Below are 23,192 nucleotides of genomic sequence, written 5' to 3' on the forward strand. Positions count from 1 at the left end.
AGCCGGAAGGGATTGGGCTGTGCGCTAGCCCTGGCCGGCTGGGCTAGATATGATAAACTCTGCAAATTTCAGCAAAACTAGAAACCAGATGGAATGTATTTTGGGCTTCCTAACAGACAAAGTGTGCTTGAAATTCAAATTTATTAAATGTTCCCTGAGTTCACTAGAGACAACCTACAGCTGTCACTATCTGCAGGGATGAAAAAAAATCGTTTTATTTCCAAGCAACATGAGTGAGTCAAAACTTTCAACTAATACGGGCAGCACTAAAAACAAAGCAAAACGAAACAAAACAAAACCCTTTTCTATATGTAAATAAATATTTGTGGAATGTTCCCTATGTGTCAGGGACTAGATATCCAGGGAAGAACAAGAAAAGCCACGCCTTCATGCATAAAGTGAGAAAATGAAAGAGCTTCTCTTAAATAAAACTCCTTTTAAGCATCTCAAAATTATATTACATATCAGAATTTACAGGTTTTCTGCATTTAATATGAACATTATTTTTTAAAGCTCACCATGATCTATTTGTCAGATAAAGGCTTTTTGTGGGGAAGGAGAGAGGGGTGGCTTCTGGTTTTAATAAAGTCGAAGTGATTTTGTGTATATGTGTGCATGTTTGTGTATTTTTTTCCTCAGCCTGGTTTATTAAGCCTCTCAAAGAAATAACCACTTGTATGCGCTATCATCAAAGTATACGGTGGGAACTGGTATCTGAAATGAAAGCTGAAAACATCAAATCATTTCTTCGGTAAGTTTATTTACGTATTTGATCTTAAAAATCATGTTTAAAATATCACAGTGAGAAGCATATTATACCTGGTGATATGCATGAGGACAGTCTTCTCTGTGTGAAATTACATATTAGTCATCAACTTAACTTTTTTTTGTTTTTTTTTTAATGTCTCTATGCCACTCTTAGGGTGAAATCTGTTACAATGTTATAAAAGTAGGTGTTTCTTCCCTAACTTTATCTAACAAAAAGTATCTGGTTGGCTTATTAAGAGATGTTTCAACTTCATGTAACTTTGGATCTCACTGAATGTTATTCTTTGTTCATCAGGGCCTGGGATTTAATCAGCAATTTTTTTAGATACCGTATTCTGTCAGGGAAAGTTAGATGCTGGTTGACTAAGTGATTTAGTGGAAAAGTGATCAAAGTGTCTGATTCTGTCTGCCAAAAGTTAAACCTTTATCCCATCTTGCAGGTATAAATTTGTTGTTTACAAATAAGACAAAATGAAACCAAAAACAATCATTGCCATTCCTCCAGCTTCTAACCATGAAAAACAGTGGAAATTGGGGGAGTCATCATAAACTCCTTAAGAACAATGGCCATGATATTTATTTCTGTATTCAGACTCTTTCAAATGGGTGTTAATTTTTAAAATCAGCTTTAGTGAAGTATAATTTACATAAAATAAACTGCATCCCTATAAAGCCTACAATTTGAGAGTTATGACAGATGTATGCTATAGTGAACATACCACCTCCTCCATCACGCTACAAAAATATTCCATTATGCCCTTTGCAGTTTATTCCCCATCCCCCTCCATCTCTGGCACTAGGCAATCACTAATCAATTTTATATCACTGGAGATTCATTTGCATTTCCTAGAATCTTATTTAAATGGAATCATAGAGTATATGCTCTTTCGTATGTAGCTTCTTTTACTCAGAATAATGATTTTGAGATTCATCTAGATTGTTGCATGTATTAGTAGTTCATTATTTTTATTGCAGACTAGAATTACATTGTATGGATATACTGCAATGTATAGTTGATGGAAATTTGGGTTGGTTATAGTTTTTGGCTATTGTGAATAAAGCTGCTATGAACAGATGTTTACAAGTCTTTCTGTGGATATGTGGTTTATTTCTCTTGAAATGATTGAGTTTGATGATAAGCATAAGTTTAACTTTTTAAGAAAATGCCTAAGATAAGTGAAAAGTGGTGGCATCATTTTGCATTTCTACCTCAAAATAAGGAAATCAGTATTCCAAAGAGATATATGCACTCTGATGTTTACCACAGCAGTATTCACAATAGCCAAGATACCGAATCAACCTGATGATCAACTTCCATCAACAAATATTATGGTGTATATACAGGATGGATTTTTACTCAGCATAAAAAAGAAAGAAATCCTATCATTTGTAGCAACACAAATGGAACTAAATGTCATTATATTAAGTGAAATAAGCCAGTCACAGAAAGACACATATTGCATGATCTAACTCATATGTGGGAGCTAAAAAAAAATGATCTCATGGAGATAGAGAATAGAATGATGGTTACCAGAAACTGGAAGGGTAGCGAGGAGGATGGACGATACTGAGGGGTTGGTTCAATGGGTTCAAAAATACAGTTAGATAGAAGGAATAAGATCTAGTATTACATAGCACAATAGGGCAATTATAGTTAACAATAATTTATTGTATGTTTCAAAATAACTAGAGTGGATTTGAAATGTTCTGAACTCAAAGAAATGATAGGTGTTTGAGGTGATAGATATCCTAACTACTCTGATTTGATCATTACTTATTGTATGCTTCTATGAAGATATCACATATACCCTATAAATGTGTACAAGTAGTAGGTAGCCATAAAATTTAGAAATAAAGAAATAATTTTAGAAGTCTATTCATGGCTTTGGCTTATTTTGTATTTAGATATAAGTTGTTTTCCCCCTGTGGAGTTTTTGGTTTGCTGTTGTTGTTGTTGTTGTTGTTGTTGTTTTGAGACAGAGTCTCACTCCATCACCCAGGCTGGAGTACAGTGTTGCAATCTCAGCTCACTGCACCCTCCATGTCCTAGGCTCCAAGGGATTCTCCCACCTAAGCCTCCTGAGTAGCTGGGACTACAGACATGCATCACCACACCCAGCTAATTTTTTTAATTTTTGTTTATTTGTTTATTTTTTGTTGTTGTTTTTGTTGTTGGTAGCGACAGGGTCTCATTATTTTGCCCAGGCTGGTCTCGAACTCGTGAGCTCAAGTGACATACCCACTTCACCCTCCCACAGTGCTAGGATTACAAGCATAAGCCACCATCCTCAACCCCCCTATGGAGTTTTTAGAGTTCTTTATATAGAGTTGACTCTTGAATAGTGTGGGCATAGCGTGCTGACCCCCCATGCAGTCAAAAATCCACACATAAATTTTAACTCCCCCAAAACTTAACTATTAATAGCCTACTAGTGACCTTAGCAATAACATAGACAATTAACATGTATTTTGTATATGTATTATGTGCTGTATTCTTACAATAAAGTAAGCTAGAGAAAAGAAAATGATTTTTAAAAAATCATAAGAGAAAAGCATTTACTATTCATTAAGTGAATGTAGATTTTCATAAAGGCCTTCATCCAGTATTCACATTGAGTGGGCTGAGGAGAAGGAGGAAGAGGAGCGGTTGGTCTTACTGTCTCAAGGATGGCAGAGGCAGGGAAGGTAGAGAAGGGGAGTCAGGAAAGGCAGTCACTTTCTGTTGAATTCATAGACATCATGCCTGTTTTTTACCTTTCCTTTTCTCTAAAAATATTTTTATACACTACCAGTTCTTCTTCCATCATTTGCTTTACTTTTGTGCCTGTATCATAGAACGGACCGTGTTGTAAAAGAAGTCAAAAGCAGTCTTGAATAATGGAAACCCTTCTGCCAGATTGTCTAATATCATCTTGTTTTCTGGCATTGCTTCTTCTGTCTTCTTCCTCATCATCTGGTACTGGTTTAGAAGTATTCATCTCCATCAAATCATCTTCTGTTAATTTTTCTGGTGTCTACTACCTTTTGAATTTTTCCAAGATTACTGTCATGAAACCCTTCATCCCTCAAGCTTTTTTTTTTTTTTTTTTTTGCCATATTCACAATCTCTTTCATGATTACCTTGTTTGGCTCTGTCATCAATCCTGTGAAGTCATGTCCGCATCTGCACACAGTTTTCTTTAGCAGGAATTTGTTGTGTTGGGCTTGATGGCTTTCACAGCATTTTCTATAACAATGATGGCATCTTCAGTGGTGTAATTTTTTTCAAAATTTCATTAAGTTCTGTCAGGGTTCTCTTCCGTAGTATTGACAATCCTTTCCATAGAGTGCAGTGAGCCTTAAAATTGTTATTATGACCCCTTGATCTAGGGGGCAAATTAGAGAGATGTGTTTGGGGGCAAGTAGACTACTTGATCTCAGGGTTTCTGGGTAGCCAGACGTGTCTTCCCATACCAAAAGGATTTGAAAAGGCAATCCCTTCCTGGCAAGGTATTTCATGACTGCAGGAACAAAGTATGTGTGGAATCAATCTAGAACATTGGTTTCTGTTGTCCAGGCCTTCTTGTTGTACAACCAAAAGACTGAAAGCTGCCGTTTATCTTTTCCCTTCAAGGTTTGGGGGTTAGCAGCTTCATAGATAAGGGCAGCCCTTATCATAAACCCAAGTGCATTTGCACAAAACAGTAGAATTTGCCTATCCCTTCCAGCCTTAAATCTCAGTGCTTACATCTCTTCCTTACTCTTAAATATCCTTTGTAGCATCCCCCTCCGCCCCCAGGATAGGGCATTTTCATTTGCATTGAAAAACCTTTTCAGGCAGATATGCCCTTTCTCCTCAGTAATTTTCTTAATGTCATCTGAAGACTTGTCCACTGCCTCTTGGTGAGCAGAAGCTGCTCCTCCTCTTATCTTGACACGTTGAAAGTTAAACTTCTTTCTAAATTTATCAAACCATCTTTTGCAGGCATACTATTCTCCACCTTTACCTTCCGTTTGCTTTAAATCATCATAGAATGACTTTGCTTTTTCTCAAATCACATTAATTAGAGTCTATAGATATGCCTTTGTTATAGCAATCCTACACCCACATAAAAGCTACATTTTCAATACAAGAAAAAAAGGTAATTTGCAAAAGAACAAGGTTTTCACACTTGTTGGCATAGCTGCCATGACAGCTTCAGAAATTTTTCCGTTTTATTTTTTTTTTAACAATAGTCCTTATGCTGGATTTATCTTGAAAATGGAGGGCAATCACAGCTGCACATCTCAGTCTAGGGTATACCAAGCAATTCATCTTTATATTATGATGTATCATTAGTGGCATTTTGAATGGATCCCATGGTGTTATTCAAGGTTTACAGTATTATACTAAACACGGTGAGAACTACATTAGAACCATGGGAGATCATTCTTTAGACTGCCATAAGCAATTTACTGGAGAAACAAACTGTTCACGTAGTGATGATTAGGGAGATGCTTAGTATCATACAGTGGTTTAAGCAGATAGTCATCACACAAGCTCACTGCAAGAGCAATAAGCTGTTGCTACAAATGTATTCCTGAAGTACACAATTTATTACAGTTAATTTTACATAATTATGACTTTATATTGTATTTTTATGTTTGTTTACAGTTCTCTAGACTGCAAATGGCACCATGTAGTCTGCAGGTGTATGCATATATTTTGATACATTTTAACTTTTTATAATAGATTCATGTTATTTTAAAACAGTAAATGATAAAATACTTTTACATATACTGCATGCATTCATGACAAACCTTTTTTTTATATTTCTAGGCTATGTGGTTCATTTATGAGTTTTTTTTTAAATTGCTGCAAATCTCAAAAAAAATTTCCAATATATTTATTGAAAAAAATTCATATATAAGTGGACCCATGCTGTTCAAACCTATGTTTCAAGGGTCAATTCTATTCTAGATTCTAGATACAAGTCTTCTGTTGGAAATGCAGTGAACAAATATTTTTTTCCAGTCTGTAATTTGTCTATTTGCCCACCCTCATTTGCAGATCAGAAGTTAAAACCTTATTTTGATGAGGTGTAATTTATCAATTTTTCTCTTTTTGGATCATACTTTTGGGTTCATATCTAAGAACTCTCTGATCTGGACTTTGACCAATTTTGTCTTCTTTTTTCCCCCAAAGGTTTATAATTTACCTTTTACGTTAAAGTTTCTGACCTATTTTGAGTTATTTTGTGCATAAAGATATAAGGTTTAGGTTGAGTTTATTCTTTTGCCTGAGAATGTCCAATTGCTCTATCACCATTTGTTAAAATGTTATCCTTCTTTCATTTAATTGCTTTTGCACCTTTGTTAAAAATTGGTTGGGTGTATTTGTGTGAGTCTATTTCTGGATTCTCTCTTTTGTAGAGACAGAGTCTTATTCTGTTTCTGGGTTTTATATTCTGCCCTATTTATCCAGTACCGTACTGTCCTGATTATTAAAGTGATATAGCAGATTTTAACAAAACATAGAATGATTTCTCTTACCTTATTCTTTTAAACTATTATTGTAGCTATACTGTATCCCTTACCTTTTCATTTAAAATATATAATAAACACATATTTGTCTAAAAAACTATTTGTGGAGCTTTGCTAGGAATTACAGTAATCCTATAGAGCTATTTGGGAATTCTTGACATGTTTGCTGTGTCCAGTCTTCTATTACATGAACGTGGTATGTTTCCAATTGTAGATCATCTTTCTTTTATCAGCATTTTGTAATTTGCATGAAGCAGATGCTTTATATGCTTTGTTAGATTTGCATCTTTCATTTTCTTTGGAGCAAATGCAAATTATATTGTGTTTTAATTTCAATTTCCACATATTCTGTTGTTAGCATATAGAAATGCTGTTGTGTTTGTGTATTGATGTGGCATCCTGTGGCCTTGCTGAACTCTAAGAAAGTTTTGTTTGTTTGTTTGTTTTGGTTTTGGGGGACTTTTCTGAGACAGAGTCTTGCCATATTTCCCAGGCTGGTTTCAAACTCCTGGGATTAAGCGATCCTCCCACCTAGGCCTCCCAGAGTTCTGGGATGACAAATGTGAGCCACTAGACTTGGCTGGAAGGTGGGAAAGAGTTTGGTTTGTTTGTTTGGTTTGGTTGGTTTCTACCTCAAAATAAGGAAATCAGAATTCCAAAGAGATATATGGACTCTGATGTTTACCACAGCAGTATTCACAATAGCCAAGATACCGAATCAACCTGATGATCAACTTCCATCAACAAATATTATGGTGTATATACAGGATGGATTATTACTCAGCATAAAAAAGCAAGAAATCCTATCATTTGTAGCAACACAAATGGAACTAAATGTCATTATATAAAGTGAAATAAGCCAGTCACAGAAAGACACATATTGCATGATGTAACTCATATGTGGGAGCTAAATAAATTGATCTCATGGAGATAGAGAATAGAATGATGGTTACCAGAAACTGGAAGGGTAGTGAGGAGGATGGACGATACTGAGGGGTTGGTTCAATGGGTACAAAAATACAGTTAGATAGAAGGAATAAGATCTAGTATTACATAGCACAATAGGGCAACTATAGTTAACAATAATTTATTGTATGTTTCAAAATAACTAGAGTGGATTTGAAATGTTCCGAACTCAAAGAAATGATATATGTTTGAGGTGATAGATATCCTAACGACTCTGATTTGATCATTACTTATTGTATGCTTCTATCAAGATATCACATATACCCTATAAATGTGTACAAGTAGTAGGTAGCCATAAAATTTAAAAATAAAGAAATAATTTTAGAAGTCTATTCACAGCTTTGGCTTATTTTGTATTTAGATATAAGTTGTTTTCCCCTGTGGAGTTTTGTGTTTGTTGTTGTTGTTGTTGTTGTTGTTGTTTTGAGACAGAGTCTCACTCCATCACCCAGGCTGGAGTACAGTGTTGCGATCTCAGCTCACTGCAACCTCCATGTCCTAGGCTCAAGGGATTCTCCCACCTCAGCCTCCTGAGTAGCTGGGACTACAGACATGCATCACCACACCAAGCTAATTTTTTTTTAATTTTTGTTTATTTGTTTATTTTTTGTTGTTGTTTTTGTTGTTGGTAGCGACAGGGTCTCATTATTTTGCCCAGGCTGGTCTCGAACTCGTGAGCTCAAGTGACATACCCACTTCACCCTCCCACAGTGCTAGGATTGCAAGCATAAGCCACCATCCTCAACCCCCCTATAGAGTTTTTAGAGTTCTTTATATAGAGTTGACTCTTGAATAATGTGGGCATAGGGTGTTGAAACCCCATGCAGTCAAAAATCCACACATAAATTTTAACTCCCCCAAAGCTTAACTATTAATAGCCTACTAGTGACCTTAGCAATAACATAGACAATTAACATGTATTTTGTATATGTATTATATGCTGTATTCTTACAATAAAGTAAGCTAGAGAAAAGAAAATGATTTTTAAAAAATCATAAGAGAAAAGCATTTACTATTCATTAAGTGAATGTAGATTTTCATAAAGGCCTTCATCCCATATTCACATTGAGTATGGTGAGGAGGAGGAGGAAGAGGAGGGGTTGGTCTTACTGTCTAAAGGATGGCAGAGGCAGAGAAGGTAGAGAAGGGGAGTCAGGAAAGGCAGTCACATTCTGTTCAATTCTTAGACATCATGCCTGTTTTTTACTTTTTCTTTTCTCTAAAAATATTTTTATACACTACCAGTTCTTCTTCCATCATTTGCTTTAGTTTTAGTGCCTGTATCATAGAAAGGACCGTGTTGTAAAAGAAGTCAAAAGCAGTCTTGAATAATGGAAACCCTTCTGCCAGATTGTCTAATATCATCTTGTTTTCTGGCGTTGCTTCTTCTGTCTTCTTCCTCATCATCTGGTACTGGTTTAGAAGTATTCATCTCCATCAAATCATCTTCTGTTAATTTTTCTGGTGTCTACTACCTTTTGAATTTTTCCAAGATTACTATCATGAAACCCTTCATCCCTCAACCTTTTTTTTTTTTTGCCATATTCACAATCTCATGATTACCTTGTTTGGCTCTGTCATCAATCCTGTGAAGCCATGACCTCATCTCCACACAGTTTTCTTTGGCAGGAATTTGTTGTGTGGGGCTTGATGGCTTTCAAGCATTTTCTATAACAATGATGGCATCTTCAGTGGTGTAATTTTTTTCAAAATTTCATTAAGTTCTTTCAGGGTTCTCTTCCATAGTATTGACAATCTTTTCCATAGAGTGCAGTGAGCCTTAAAATTGTTATTATGACCCCTTGATCTAGGGGGCAAATTAGAGAGATGTGTTTGGGGGCAAGTAGACTACTTGATCTCAGGGTTTCTAGGTAGCCAGAGGTGTCTTCCAATACCAAAAGAATTTGAAAAGACAATCCCTTCCTGGCAAGGTATTTCATGACTGCAGGAACAAAGTATGTGTGGAATCAATCTAGAACATTGGTTTCTGTTGTCCAGGCCTTCTTGTTGTACAACCAAAAGACTGAAAACTGCCGTTTATCTTTTCCCTTCAAGGCTTGGGGGTTAGCAGCTTCATAGATAAGGGCAGCCCTTATCATAAACCCAAGTGCATTTGCACAAAACAGTAGAATTTGCCTATCCCTTCCAGCCTTAAATCTCAGTGCTTACATCTCTTCCTTACTCTTAAATATCCTTTGTAGCATCCCCCTCCGCCCCCAGGATAGGGCATTTTCATTTGCATTGAAAAACCTTTTCAGGCAGATATCCCCTTTCTCCTCAGTAATTTTCTTAATGTCATCTGAAGACTTGTCCACTGCCTCTTGGTGAGCAGAAGCTCCTCCTCCTGTTATCTTGACAGGTTAAAAGTTAAACTTCTTTCTAAATTTATCAAACCATCTTTTGCAGGCATACTATTCTCCACCTTTACCTTCCGTTTGCTTTAAATTATCATAGAATGACTTTGCTTTTTCTCAAATCACATTAATTAGAGTCTATAGATATGCCTTTGTTATAGCAATCCTACACCCACATAAAAGCTACATTTTCAATACAAGAAAAAAAGGTAATTTGCAAAAGAACAAGGTTTTCACACTTGTTGGCATAGCTGCCATGACAGCTTCAGAAATTTTTCCTTTTTTTTTTTTTTTAACAGTAGTCCTTATGCTGGATTTATCTTGAAAATGGAGGGCAATCACAGCTGCACACCTCAGTCTATGGTATACCAAGCAATTCATCTTTTTCTTATGATGTATCATTAGTGGCACTTCGTATGGATCCCATGGTGTTATTCAAGGTTTACAGTATTATACTAAACACGGTGAGAACTACATGAGAACCGTGGGAGATCATTTTTTAAACTGCCGTAAGCAATTTACTGGAGAAACAAACTGTTCACGTAGTGATGATTAGGGATATGGTTAATATCATACAGTGGTTTAAGCAGATAGTCATCGCACAAGCTCACTGCAAGAGCAATAAGCTGTTGCTACAAATGTATTCCTGCAGTACACAATGTATTACAGTTAATTTTACATAATTATGACTTTATATTGTATTTTTATGTTTGTTTACAGTTCTCTAGACTGCAAATGGCACCATGTAGTCTGTAAGTGTATGCATATATTTTGATACATTTTAACTTTTTATAATAGATTCATGTTATTTTAAAACAGTAAATGATAAAATACTTTTACATGTACTTTATGCATTCATGACAAACCTGTTCTTTTTTTATATTTCTAGGCTATGTGGTTCATTTATGAGTTTTTTTTTTAAATTGCTGCAAATCTCAAAAAAATTTTCCAATATATTTATTGAAAAAAGTTCATATATAAGTGGACCCATGCTGTTCAAACCTATGTTTCAAGGGTCAGTTCTATTCTAGATATGTCTTTTGTTGGAAATGCAGTGAACAAATATTTTTTTCCAGTCTGTAATTTGTCTATTTGCCCACCCTCATTTGCAGATCAGAAGTTAAAACCTTATTTTGATGAGGTGTAATTTATCAATTTTTCTCTTTTTGGATCATGCTTTTGGGTTCATATCTAAGAACCCTTTGATCTGGACTTTGACCAATTTTGTCTTCTTTTTTCCCGCAAAGGTTTATAATTTACCTTTTACGTTAAAGTTTCTGACCTATTTTGAGTTATTTTGTGCTTAAAGATGTAAGGTTTAGGTTGAGTTTGTTCTTTTGCTTGAGAATGTCCAATTGCTCTATCACCATTTATTAAAATGTTATCCTTCTTTCATTTAATTGCTTTTGCACCTTTGTTAAAAATTGGTTGGGTGTATTTGTGTGAGTCTATTTCTAGATTCTCTCTTTTGTAGAGACAGGGTCTTATTCTGCTTCTGGGTTTTATATTCTGCCCTATTTATCCAGTACCGTACTGTCCTGATTATTAAAGTGATACAGCAGATTTTAACAAAATATAGAATGTTTTCTCTTACCTTATTCTTTTAAACTATTATTGTAGCTATACTGTATCCCTTACCTTTTCATTTAAAATATATAATAAACACATATTTGTCTAAAAAACTATTTGTGGAGCTTTGCTAGGAATTACAGTAATCCTATAGAGCTATTTGGGAATTCTTGACATGTTTGCTGTGTCCAGTCTTCTATTACATGAACGTGGTGTGTTTCCAGTTGTAGATCATCTTTCTTTTATCAGCATTTTGTAATTTGCATTAAGCAGATGCTTTATATGCTTTCTTAGATTTGCATCTTTCATTTTCTTTGGAGCAAATGCAAATTATATTGTGTTTTAATTTGAATTTCCACATAAACTGTTGTTAGCATATAGAAATACTGTTGTGTTTGTGTATTGATGTGGCATCCTGTGGCCTTGCTGAACTCTAAGAAAATTTTGTTTGTTTGTTTGTTTTGGTTTTGGGGGTGTGTTCTGAGACAGAGTCTTGCCATATTTCCCAGGTTGGTTTCAAACTCCTGGTATTAAGCGATCCTCCCACCTAGGCCTCCCAGAGTTCTGGGATGACAAATGTGAGCCACTAGACTTGGCTGGAAGGTGGGAAAGAGTTTGGTTTCTTTGTTTGGTTTGGTTGATTTCTTGTAGATTCATTGAAATTTTCTATGTAGACAATAACGTCATCTTCAAAAAGGGAACGTTTCATTTCTTTTTTCTTTCTAATCTGTATGTCTTTTACTTTTTTAAGAATAATTGCCTCTTTGTGCTGACTGGAACCTCCATTACTCTGTTGAATAAGAATAGTAAGAATGGACATTCATTTCTTTTTACTAATCTTAAGGAGAAAGATTTAGTTTCACCGTTAAGTATGATGTAGCTGTCGGTATTCTGTTGATGCTCTTTGTCAAGTTAAGAAAGCTCCCCTCTATTCCAAGACTGCTGAGGGTTTTTATCATGAATGGGTGTTGTATTTTGTCAAGTGCTTTTTCTGGATCAATTAATGTGATCATATGATTTTTCTTTTTTAGCTGGTTGGTAGGGTAATTCCTTTATTTCTTTACTAATTTGGGAGGAGGTCAAATTTAATCCAGAGCTATGTTATAGTTTTCTCCACGAATGCAAAATTGTCTATTTGTCCCATTAATTTGGTCAGTTTTTGCTCTATGTATTCTGAGGCTCATTCATTAGGCATATACACATGGATGTTATGTCTTCAAAACAGAATGACCTTTTATTTTTATGAAATGTGCTTAGTTATCTTTAGTAATAATCTTTTAAGTCTATTTTATTTCATATGAATGGAGCCATGTCAGCCTTCTAATACTTAAGTTTATATAGGATGTCTTCTTCCATCTACTTACTTTTAACTATCACTTTCATTAGAAATAAAGTGTACCCTCTATAGAGAGAACACAGTTGTCATTTGCTGTTTTACTCATTTTTGTAATCTTAATGTAAGTATGCCTTCTGTGGGCTGCATATAATAGATATTTGCTTTTTTATCCACTCTGGTAACCTCTGCCTTGTGGGTATTTAGTCCATTAACATATAATATAGTTATTGATTGATATAATTAAACTTAAGTCTGCCACTTTATGGTTTGTTTTCTGTTTTCTTTCTGTACCTTTACTCATTTTCTGACTTTTGGATAGTGGGGAAAATATACGAAATTTTATTTTGTTTCAATTTATCTTTTGGCTATACCTCTTTGGCTATACTTTTTAGTGGATACTCTAAAACTTATATAATACATCTATAATGTTTCACTGTATTCTTAAATTTACTACTGTGTCACTTAATATGTAATGGAGAAACTCACATTTCTGTATATCCATTTACTCTCTCCCCCACCATCCTTTATAAAGTAGCTGTCATATGTATCATACATACATGAAATATAAACCTCAAAAAATAATGCTATATTAATGTTATATTTTTTCTTTGAACGTGTATATGTATTGTAAACCAGTTAAAGTTAAAATTAGTATTTCATGTTTCTTAGATATTTATCATTTTTGATGCTTTTCATTGGTTTCTGAAGATTTAGGTTGCCCTGTGCTATTTCTGTTGAGTCTGAATAACTTCCTTAAGTATTTCCTGTAATGTGGAGTCTGATGGTGACAAATTCTTAGTTTTTCTTCATCCATAAAATTCTTTACTTCAACTTTATTCTCCAAACATATTTTTCCTGGATATAGAATTCTGGGTTGACTCCGCTAATACACATGAAGTTTTTAGAACTTTAAATGTTTCACTGTCTTCTAGCTGCTATGTTATCTGATGAGAAGTTTACAGTCATTAAATCATGTAACATGTATCATTTTTGTCTTTGATTTTTGGCAGTTTTACTATGTGTCTAGGCATAGTTTTCTTTAAATTTAGCCTGTTTAGGCTCTCTGAGCCTCTTGACAATGGAAATTTATGTCTTCCATTTATTTAGAAAGGTCTTGTTTACTATTTCCTAAAATATTTTTCTGCACCATTCTTTCTCTTCTTTTCTTCTGATACTCCAGTTAAACCCTACAGACAGATATACCGAGTGAAGTACATACACACTACAGTTAACAATCCCTGACTTATGATGGTTTGATTTAGAATTTTTCAACTTTATGATGGATTTATCAGGATATTAAATGCATTTTCAATTTAGTAATATTTTTGACTTTCAATGGGTTTATAGGGACACAACCTCACCATAAGTTGAGTAGTATATCTATTTTCTACCCATCTGTGCTGTTGAGATCACAAGGTTCCATGTTATTGTCTATGGATGAACTCGAGTGAGCTATTGTAATGAGGAATAAATCAGCTATAATGTTCTTATTAAATTTCAGCTTATGTATTATCAAGGCACATCAGATATCAAGAGGTTAGTTCAAAATGTCTGTTGCGAGGTGCTTTTTTGATGATACAGGAAAAGAAGGAGTAGGAATGAACATCACTTGAAGAGAGACTCAGTCTATATATAGCTCATGCAATGGAGTAGAATGGCAGAGGTTTTTTTTTTCTTCTTCTTCTTCTTCTTCTTTTTTGACAGTCTTGCCCTGTTGCCTAGACTGGAGTGCAGTGGCACAATCTCAGCTCACTGCAACCTCCACCTCCCAGGTTGAAGCAATTCTCCTGCCTCAGCCTCCTGAGTAGCTGTGATTACAGGCTCCCACCACCACACCTGGCTAGTTTTTGTACTTTTAGTAGAGACGGGGTTTGCAATGTTGACCAGGCTGGTCTCAGGTGATCCGCCCACCTCGGCCTCCCAAATGCTGGGATTACAGGCATGAGCCACCGTGCCCAGCCATGAATGTCTTATCAAGTGAGACAGAGTGCTTACATTTAAATTTGCTTAACTTAAAAGGCCAGGTAAGATGTTAACACTATTGAAGTATTTGCACTGTATCATCAAGTGTCCAGAAGAAAGCTCCTAGAAAATGACGTGAGGTATCAGAACTAAATTATGGTGATGCTCTTGATTAAACATTAACATTTTCTATTTATATTATTAGTATTATGCTTTAGTGTATAATATGCATAAGTTGATAAACAATCTTTGAATGGTTTTCGTGATGATTAAATATCTTGTTGGTGTTGATTTTCCTTTCTTTTGCATCCAACCACATACAAATATTACACACCAAGAATGATGACAAGAACAGGGATAGAGGGAAATACACCATATTAGGGGCCCCCAACTTTAATGAATGAAGAGGCATGACCCAAAGTTTTGTAGATGACAGTACATACCTAGAAGGTGTAGTGGGTGGTGACTTTTGTTGTAAGCTTCAAAAAAGCTGTTAGTTTGGAAAGAAGAAAAAAGAGATATATTTGAAACAGCCAGTGGAGAGTAAGGCCTCCTAGCTGAACTTTAGCCATGAGATATATGGGGTCATGGAAAACAAAACAGCCTGCAGCTGAGCAGGGTCCTCAGAGGAAACCAGTTAAGACAAGGAGGTTGGCTGGGCACGTTGGCTCACGCCTGTAATCCCTGCACTTTGGGAGGCCAAGGACAGTGGATCACCTGAGGTCAGGAATTCAAAACTAGCCTGTCCAACATAATGAAACCCCACCTCTACTAAAAATACAAAAAATTAGCTGGGCATTGTGGCATGCACCTGTAATCCCAGCTACTCGGGAGGCTGAGGCAGGAGAATCGCTTGAACCTGGGAGGCGGAGGTTGCAGTAAGCCAAGATTGTATCACTGCACTCCAGCCTGGGCAACAAGAGCAAAACTCCATCAAAAAAACGAAAAAAAAAAAAACAGAAAAGAAAGACAAGGAGGTCAAGGAAACATTCAGAGAAGGTGCTGAAGAGATAAGCGAATTGTTGATTGCAGAGCTAAAGGGTAAATGAACACAGCAGAAGAGTTTAGAAGGCAAAGGAGGGCTTGAAGATTGAGTTAAAGGGCTTAAATGTGGGAACAATTGTATTTCTCCCAGCCACTTTCTTATTAACAGAGCCTCAACTGTGAGTGTTCTCCCTCTCTCAGGAGGGTATGTGTTCAGTAAAGGTTACCTTCCTCCCAGCCCAGGAATCTCTTGATTAGTCCATAAGCCAATCATTATCCTCCCTCTGGCAATGATTGATTTGAGAAGGGGTAAATGACCCTATTTTGCCTAATGAGATGGGAGAAAAACTTAGCTAAGATCTTCTACAAAAATGTTCCTTTGTTAAACACAAAAGAAGGAATAGTTGTTCCAGTTTGTACTTGTTTCTCCTGAAGTTACTGGGTGAATATGTATGCCTGGAGCTGTAATGCCCATCTTGAGACCATACGGAGAGAAACCCTGATATAAAATAAAGGATGTTATACCTTCCTACTCTTTTTCTGTACTTCTCTATTTCATTTCAGGGAGTTCTTGAAAAGATGGGAGGCAAAAAATTCGTGGCTAATCCTCCCTCCTAATTTAAGGAAATACATATATTTTTTTCTAATTGCAAGAATCATATCTGCTCTATGTAGAAACAAAAATAATGAATTGTATAAAGTAGAAATTAAATATCTCTAGCCGTTTTGCCTTTTTATTCCTATACATATAAAATAACTTCTGTCTGAACGCATTTGTACTTTTAAAAAATAAATATGGTAAGAAATTAAACATCTGATACCTGCAGTTTTCATTTTCTGATATAGAGAAGGACACCTTCTCAGAGAAGATGATGCTTGAAGAGTCCTTATGGATGATTATAGTTTGCAGATGAGAAAAGAGAGTGATTAGAAGTGGTGATAGAGGAAGATTCAGGTAGATGGGACAATATTTTTGGCTGAGATAAGACATTGTGCAAAGGCTAAAAGATAGTAAAGATCATAATCATTTTATGAGAAAAATAAGTATACTCAGTGACAGAGAGTAGAGGAGTTTATAAGAGAGCGATGTGGAATTAATCTGAAAAGACAGAAGAGAGAATCTAACCTAAAAGTGCTTTAGATGCCTTGTTGGGGTGTGAACTTTCTAATGCAGGGTACAGTGAGTTGTAGAAGAATTTTAAGCACATGGGTAATAACAGCAGATGAATTATTTAGAAACATCATTATTTCTCAGGATCAGATAACTACAATTTTGGATTCCAGTTCCAGCATTTGTTAGCTGTAAAATTATGAGTAGATTATTCGGCCACTCTGTCAGTGTCCTCATTTGCCAAATGGGGATGATGGAAGAAAGATTGTGATGATTAAATGAGAAAACACATGTGAAAGTGAATGTAGAGTGCTTGTCATACAACAGGTTTTCAATACATGTTAATTTCCTTTTACTGCTGTATATTTTGTGGCTGTTGTCTGGTTAACAAAAAAATTTTTAAAGGGTTTATTTTTGTTCTACTGATGATGGGTGACTTTAATTTTTTTTTTTTTTTTTTTTTTTTGTGACGTAGTCTCACTCCGTCACCCAGGCTGGAGTGCATTGGCATGATCTCGGCTCACTGCAACCTCCACCTCCCAGATTCAAGCAATTCTCCTGCCTCAGTCTCCCAACTAGCTTGGATTACAAGCGCTTGCCATGATGCCTGGCTAATTTTTTTGTATTTTTGGTAGAGACAGGGTTTCACCATGTTGGCCGGGCTGGTCTCAAACTCCTGACCTCAGTTGATCCACCCTCCTCGGCCTTCCAAAGTGCTGGGATTACAGGTGTGAGCCACCATGCCTGGCCAGGGACTTTAAAAATATTATTCAACCCAAGTAAAATAAATCTCACTAAGAACTATGTTTGTGAGGTCACTTAAATGTTACAACCCATTTACATCCAGAACCAAGAGAACACTGCCCAAATTAAATTCAGCAAGCCTGCACTTTTTGGGTAAAAGACAAGAACTAAGCACTAGGGGATATGAAAAATTAAAATGCATGGACTTTGACATCAGTGAGATAAATAAACAACTGCATACATGCTACAATCAACAGTAGAAATACATAAGTTAAACGTGGAAGTGCCCAAGTTGGTCCCCGCGAGATATTAAGATCTAATTTTCTTTCCAAAATGTCTCTGTTCTCTGACAAGCAGCAAAAAGGAACATTATTGGTATAGAAGTATGACATTCTTCCAGGCTGTCTTCTCATATCTGAGTCTTTGCTGATTGTGTCTACCATGGAATGTGTTCTTTTCTGAGGAAGCATAATATGAAAACTGCAGTTGTACACAAATAACTTAAAAATTGGCCTATCTAGAAACTGGTAGCATTAGCTGTGTTTCTTTTATCTATCATATAGGAATGACAACTTAATGCCCGAAGCATAAGTAGTGCATTTAGAATAGTTTTTAGGCACATCGTCTGAGCATAGTCTTTAACACCCTCTTATATTTTATTTTCATTTTAGTTCTTTTACAAAGCTTCCTCATCTGGCAGGAACAGAACAAAATTTCTTGCTTGCCAACAAAATTCAAACCCAGTGGAAGAAATCTGGACTAGATTCACCCAAGTTGGTTCATTATGATGTCCTCTTATCTTACCCCAATGAGACAAATGCCAACTGTATATCGATTGTGGATGAACATGAAACTGTGGTATGTGAAATTGTTGGTACCTTTTATATTTTGCAATCCAACCGTTTTATGTGGATTGTAATGTAGGGTCAAGTAAAAGTAGAAATTTGTTAATAGTGAATTATTCAGTATCCACTATGTGTTCAACATGGTGTTAAGTCCTGAGGCCAGAATGAGACTAGGACATGGTTCCTTTGCCTAAGTAAGTTGAGGCAGACAATGGAATACTTCAGACTTCAAATTAGTATGGTAAGTGCTATGAAGATTATGATTAGAGTTCATTATTTACAGAGAAAAGGGTCACTCAGCCCAGCCTGGGAGTTAGACAATGTTTCCTGAAGTCTTGACATGTGAGTCATGAAAGGACGTAAGGAGATAACCATGTGACAAAATAGGATAAGAGAATTCTCAACAAAAGACAAAATATTGGCAAAGGATTGGAGGCATATATTAGCTTAGTATTATTGGGAGAATGTAATGATTTTCTGTATTTCAAAAGTGTAAAATACAAAATAGGCCATGATATGAGATAAACCGGTAAATATGTCCTGGGAACAGATCATAGAAGGGCGTATATGCTGTCCTAAGAAGCTTCAACTTCAGTTCATGGGCGCCAATGACAAGTCCTGAGCAGGGGAAGGATGTGGCTAGAGGGGCATTTTAGATAGACAAGGTCCTCTGTAGATTACACCTAGGCTAAGCAATGGGTTAAAGTTGTTGTCTTAAGACAATAGTCCAGGTAAAAGATAATAAAGTTTTAGGATGTTAGTAGGAATGAGGAAGAGGGATGGATTTCAGAAATAGTAAGGAAATGTATTAGCAGGACATGATTAGTGATTGACTTGGGGAAGGAGGGGAAGATAGAGTTGAGGATGACTCCGCGACTGTCTGGTGTGAGTGGCTAATGACTGAAGCTATTAATAGAGGTAGGAAATGCAGATCAAAAGCAGGCCCAGGGTGAGAGATGATAAATTTGAATTTTAACATGTTGAGTTTGGACATCCAGGATGAAATAACCACCAAACATTTAAATATATGAATCTGAAAAGGTAAGTATCATAAGCATATTAGCTACTAGTAAAATTCTGATACTTAATGAAGTCTCGCAGTGAGGGAGTACAGAGGCAAGCAATGGGCTGGGGATGAAACATGGGGAAATATTATTTAAATAAAGATGAAAGAAAAGGAGCCCACCAAGGAAGCTGAATAGGCATAGTCAAAAAAAGAGGATCACCAAAGTGCCACCTTTGAAGCTCTGCTGTTACACTTTATAAGGAAACTTTTGGTTACCTGAGATTGCATGCATTTATAAAAGTTTCTATTATTAGGAAGACATTAATAATGACAAGGCTCTTTCTCATTGTTGTCAGTGTAATTTATCTATTTAATTATATAACCTAGTTCCAGGATGCTTAATCTGAAGTATATACTTGACGGCAAAATGAATTATATCTTAATAATAATCTGGAATTTTTCTCTCTAACTTGACATATTTTAATTCTTGCTAGATTTTCAAAACATCATACCTCGAACCACCACCAGATGGCTATGAGAATGTTACAGATATTGTGCCACCATATAATGCTTTCTCAGCCCAAGGCATGCCAGAGGTAAAATAAAATACATTTGTAATCCAAGTCTTTAAATGGTTCTTTTGCAATGTAAAACCTGTATAGAGGACTAAAACCAAGGAAATTAGGTGAATCATTCATGCGGGTTCATTGTTTGATATTCAGTACTATGAAAACCTCATCCCTCAAATTAAAAAAAATTATAATAAAATAAAATAGAAGAGAACACCAGACAGAGAAAAAAGAAACAAAACAAATACATTAAAAACTGACCCTGCTGAAGGAGTTGCCACTGTCTGAAATAACAAACTGCTGAACATGCCTTTCAGTGAGGCAGTAGGTGTTTTTTTGTTAGTTTGTTTTTATATTTGTTTTGTTTTGTTTTTTTGAGACAGTTTTGCTGTTGTCACCCAGGCTGGAGTGCAGTGGTACGGTCTCGGCTCACTGCAACCTCCACCTCCCAGGTTCAAGCAATTCTCTTGCCTCAGCCTCCCGCTTAGCTAGGACCACAGGTGCATGCCGCCACGTCCTTCTAATTTTGTATTTTTTTTAAGTGGAGACAGGGGTTTCTCTATGTTGGTCAGGCTAGTCTCGAACTCCCGACCTCAGATGATCTGCTTGCCTCGGCCTCCCAAAGTGCTGGGATTACAGACATGAGCCACTGCTTCTGCCCAGCAGTAGGTGTTTTTACAAGCTTCTTTCCATTTTTCATAATTTGAATATTTTATGGATTCATAGATAGGATTTTACAGATCATACCATAGAGGTTCTTAAATTAATGCAATGGTTGGAAATTAAATAAATATAGTTAGGATCTTTAAAATGACATTTATTTACTCTATTCCCTGTGGCTTTTTATACACTGATAATTTCTTCAACACAGGACATACTGTTTAGATATGTCTGGCTGGGTGCGGTGGCTCACACCTGTAATCCCAGCACTTCGGGAGGTTGAGGCGGGCAGATCTTTGGAGGTCAGGAGTTCAAGACCAGAATGGCCAACATGGTGAAATCCCATCTCTACTGTTAAAAAATACAACAATTATGTGGGCGTGGTGGCACATGTCTGTAATCACAGCTACTCTGGTGGCTGAGGCAGAATCACTTGAACTCAGAAGGTGGAGGAGGTTGCAGTCAGCCGAGGGAGTGCTACTGTACTCCAGCCTGGAGGACAGTGAAATTCCGTCTCCAAAATAATAAACAAATAAATAACTTTTATGCATTATCCTTTTTTAAACCTTTTCAGGATTTTAAAAGATTCTCTAATGACTTCTGCATAATTACCGTGGGTCTGTTTATTATTCCCCAAATAAAGAAACACTTTTGATGATGCAGTATTGTGAAGCAAACTTATCTTTTGTTTTTTTTTCTTTAATTTTAGCAGTATTATATATATTTTCTTTTCCCTATAGGGAAATCTTGTATATGTGAACTATGCTCTCACTGAAGACTTTTTCAAACTAGAAAGAGAGATGGGCATCCACTGTACTGGGAAGATTGTTATTGCAAGATATGGAAAAATCTTCAGAGGAAATAAAGTACAGTATTATTTATTTTTCTACAGAGAATGAGAGGATATATATATTCTGTAAATGTAAATGACCAGCTTGCTTCTCTGTTTCCAAATTGCTTTCAAACATTTCTTTTCTTTTTTTTTTTTTCCTATTTGCCATGGGTACACAGAAACTCATGTTTCTATGTTTTCTCACATACCTGGACAAGAAAATTATTTCTAATCATTTTTATTACAAAAGTAATATTTGCTTTTAGAAATTTAATTGAAGGAAATTTATATAAAGTAAAAAATGAAAAGCTCCTCTGCATTACCCACTTCATTATTCAGATATAATCAATCTTAATAGCTTTTTTCAAACCTAATTCTGTGAAATATAAATACATCCGTCCCTATATGCCCATTTTACATATATTTATTTATTTACTTTTACATTCTATATTATAAGACTTTATTTTTTTTCATTCAGCCATGACTCATATTCTTCATGTCCACATGTTGAGAGTTATGTAATACATTGTTTAAGAGTATAGAAACCTAGATCCATTATCACTTGGGTTCTGGTCTAGTCTGGCTCCTATTCTTTCTAGATATTTTGCTGTGAGCATGTTACTTAACTTCTCTGTTGCAAAGTTTCCTCATATATAAAATGCGAATGCCGAGGGCACCAATCTCACAGAGTCCTTATTAAATGACTTTCTTTGAAAGCACTTAGGATAGTGGCTGGTACTTAGTAATTTCTATATAACTGCTTATTAATTACCTCACTGTTTTAAATGATGGCATCGTATTTCACAGAATTGACAAGCCATTTATTTAACCATTCTACTACTGACGATGTTTGTCTTATCTTGAATTTGTTACTATTACAAATAATTTCATTGTGAACATCTTTGTCCATATATGCTTCAGAAATTTGTGTGAAGATTATTGTAGTATAGATTCATAGAAATTAAATGGCTAAATAATAGTGTATATTCTTTCAAAATTTTGATAGACATCATCAATTTTCCTTCAAAAAGTTGTGACAGATTGTACTCTTAGTGATATAACAGGGTGTTCTCTAAATATTGGAATGCTTTTTTATGAATCAAGACTGTTATCCATCTTCTGCTGCAATACTTTTGGTGAAGAAGAATTTAGTATCTCACAGGGTGTATTTTCCTATTCTTGGCCAGTTTGGATGTTTAGAAAGATGTTTACAAAAACCCTGTGCTGTTTTTCACAAATATGACTGCTCTGCGTACAATTTTAAATCAGTTTAGTTCCTTAAATGTTTGTAGGATGCTTACTCTATGATGTGCAAGATTTCACAGGGCAGTAGTTTAAAATTAAGAAGACATGGTTCATGTTTTCAAAAACACCCTCAGCCTTATAGGAGAGATAGACATTTAAAAGATATGTTAATACATTAAGAGCTATCCTATAATATAGAAAATATAGAACTACAAAGAAGGGACATTAATTCTACAGTTGCAGGTTGTAATAGGAATGTTTCACAGAAGAAATGATAACTCATTTAGAATTCCGTGGAATAATGGAAGTCTGTTAGGTCTAACAGGAGAGAAATTGTGTTCAAAGCCAAGAGAACTGAATGTGTAATTGTATGGTAAAAGGCAGTGTCTAAATATCCTTCCATTATTAAATTAATGTCTTTCTTATATGAATAAGCCAACCATTTGCCATATCTGCATTATGAATTGCACACTGCCCCTGCAGGTTAAAAATGCCATGTTAGCAGTGGCCATAGGAATCATCTTGTACTCAGATCCAGCTGACTACTTTGCTCCTGAGGTACAGCCATATCCCAAAGGATGGAATCTTCCTGGAACTGCAGCCCAGAGAGGAAATGTGTTAAATTTGAATGGTGCTGGTGACCCACTCACTCCAGGCTATCCAGCAAAAGGTAAGGGATGAGTCTATCAGTCCACCAATTTTGCAAAGATATTCCTTGCCCTTTTAGAAGGAATACAGG

At 35.7% G+C, this 23,192-nt stretch overlaps 1 protein-coding gene across 1 annotated transcript in view; it reads left to right on the plus strand.

The window, feature by feature from the left end:
- The window catches only part of LOC129483953 (N-acetylated-alpha-linked acidic dipeptidase 2-like), a 61,198-nt gene that overhangs the window by 37,427 nt on the left and 579 nt on the right, over positions 1 to 23,192 (plus strand). The window contains exons 4-8 of the mRNA XM_055281366.2: positions 640 to 751; positions 17,968 to 18,154; positions 19,642 to 19,743; positions 21,117 to 21,242; positions 22,937 to 23,123. Coding sequence (XP_055137341.2) covers positions 640 to 751; positions 17,968 to 18,154; positions 19,642 to 19,743; positions 21,117 to 21,242; positions 22,937 to 23,123 — 714 coding nt within the window. The remainder of the gene's footprint in view (positions 1 to 639; positions 752 to 17,967; positions 18,155 to 19,641; positions 19,744 to 21,116; positions 21,243 to 22,936; positions 23,124 to 23,192) is intronic.

The sequence above is a fragment of the Symphalangus syndactylus genome, chromosome 6 (assembly GCF_028878055.3).
Source record: "Symphalangus syndactylus isolate Jambi chromosome 6, NHGRI_mSymSyn1-v2.1_pri, whole genome shotgun sequence".
In the NCBI taxonomy this organism is placed as follows: Eukaryota; Metazoa; Chordata; class Mammalia; order Primates; family Hylobatidae; genus Symphalangus; species Symphalangus syndactylus.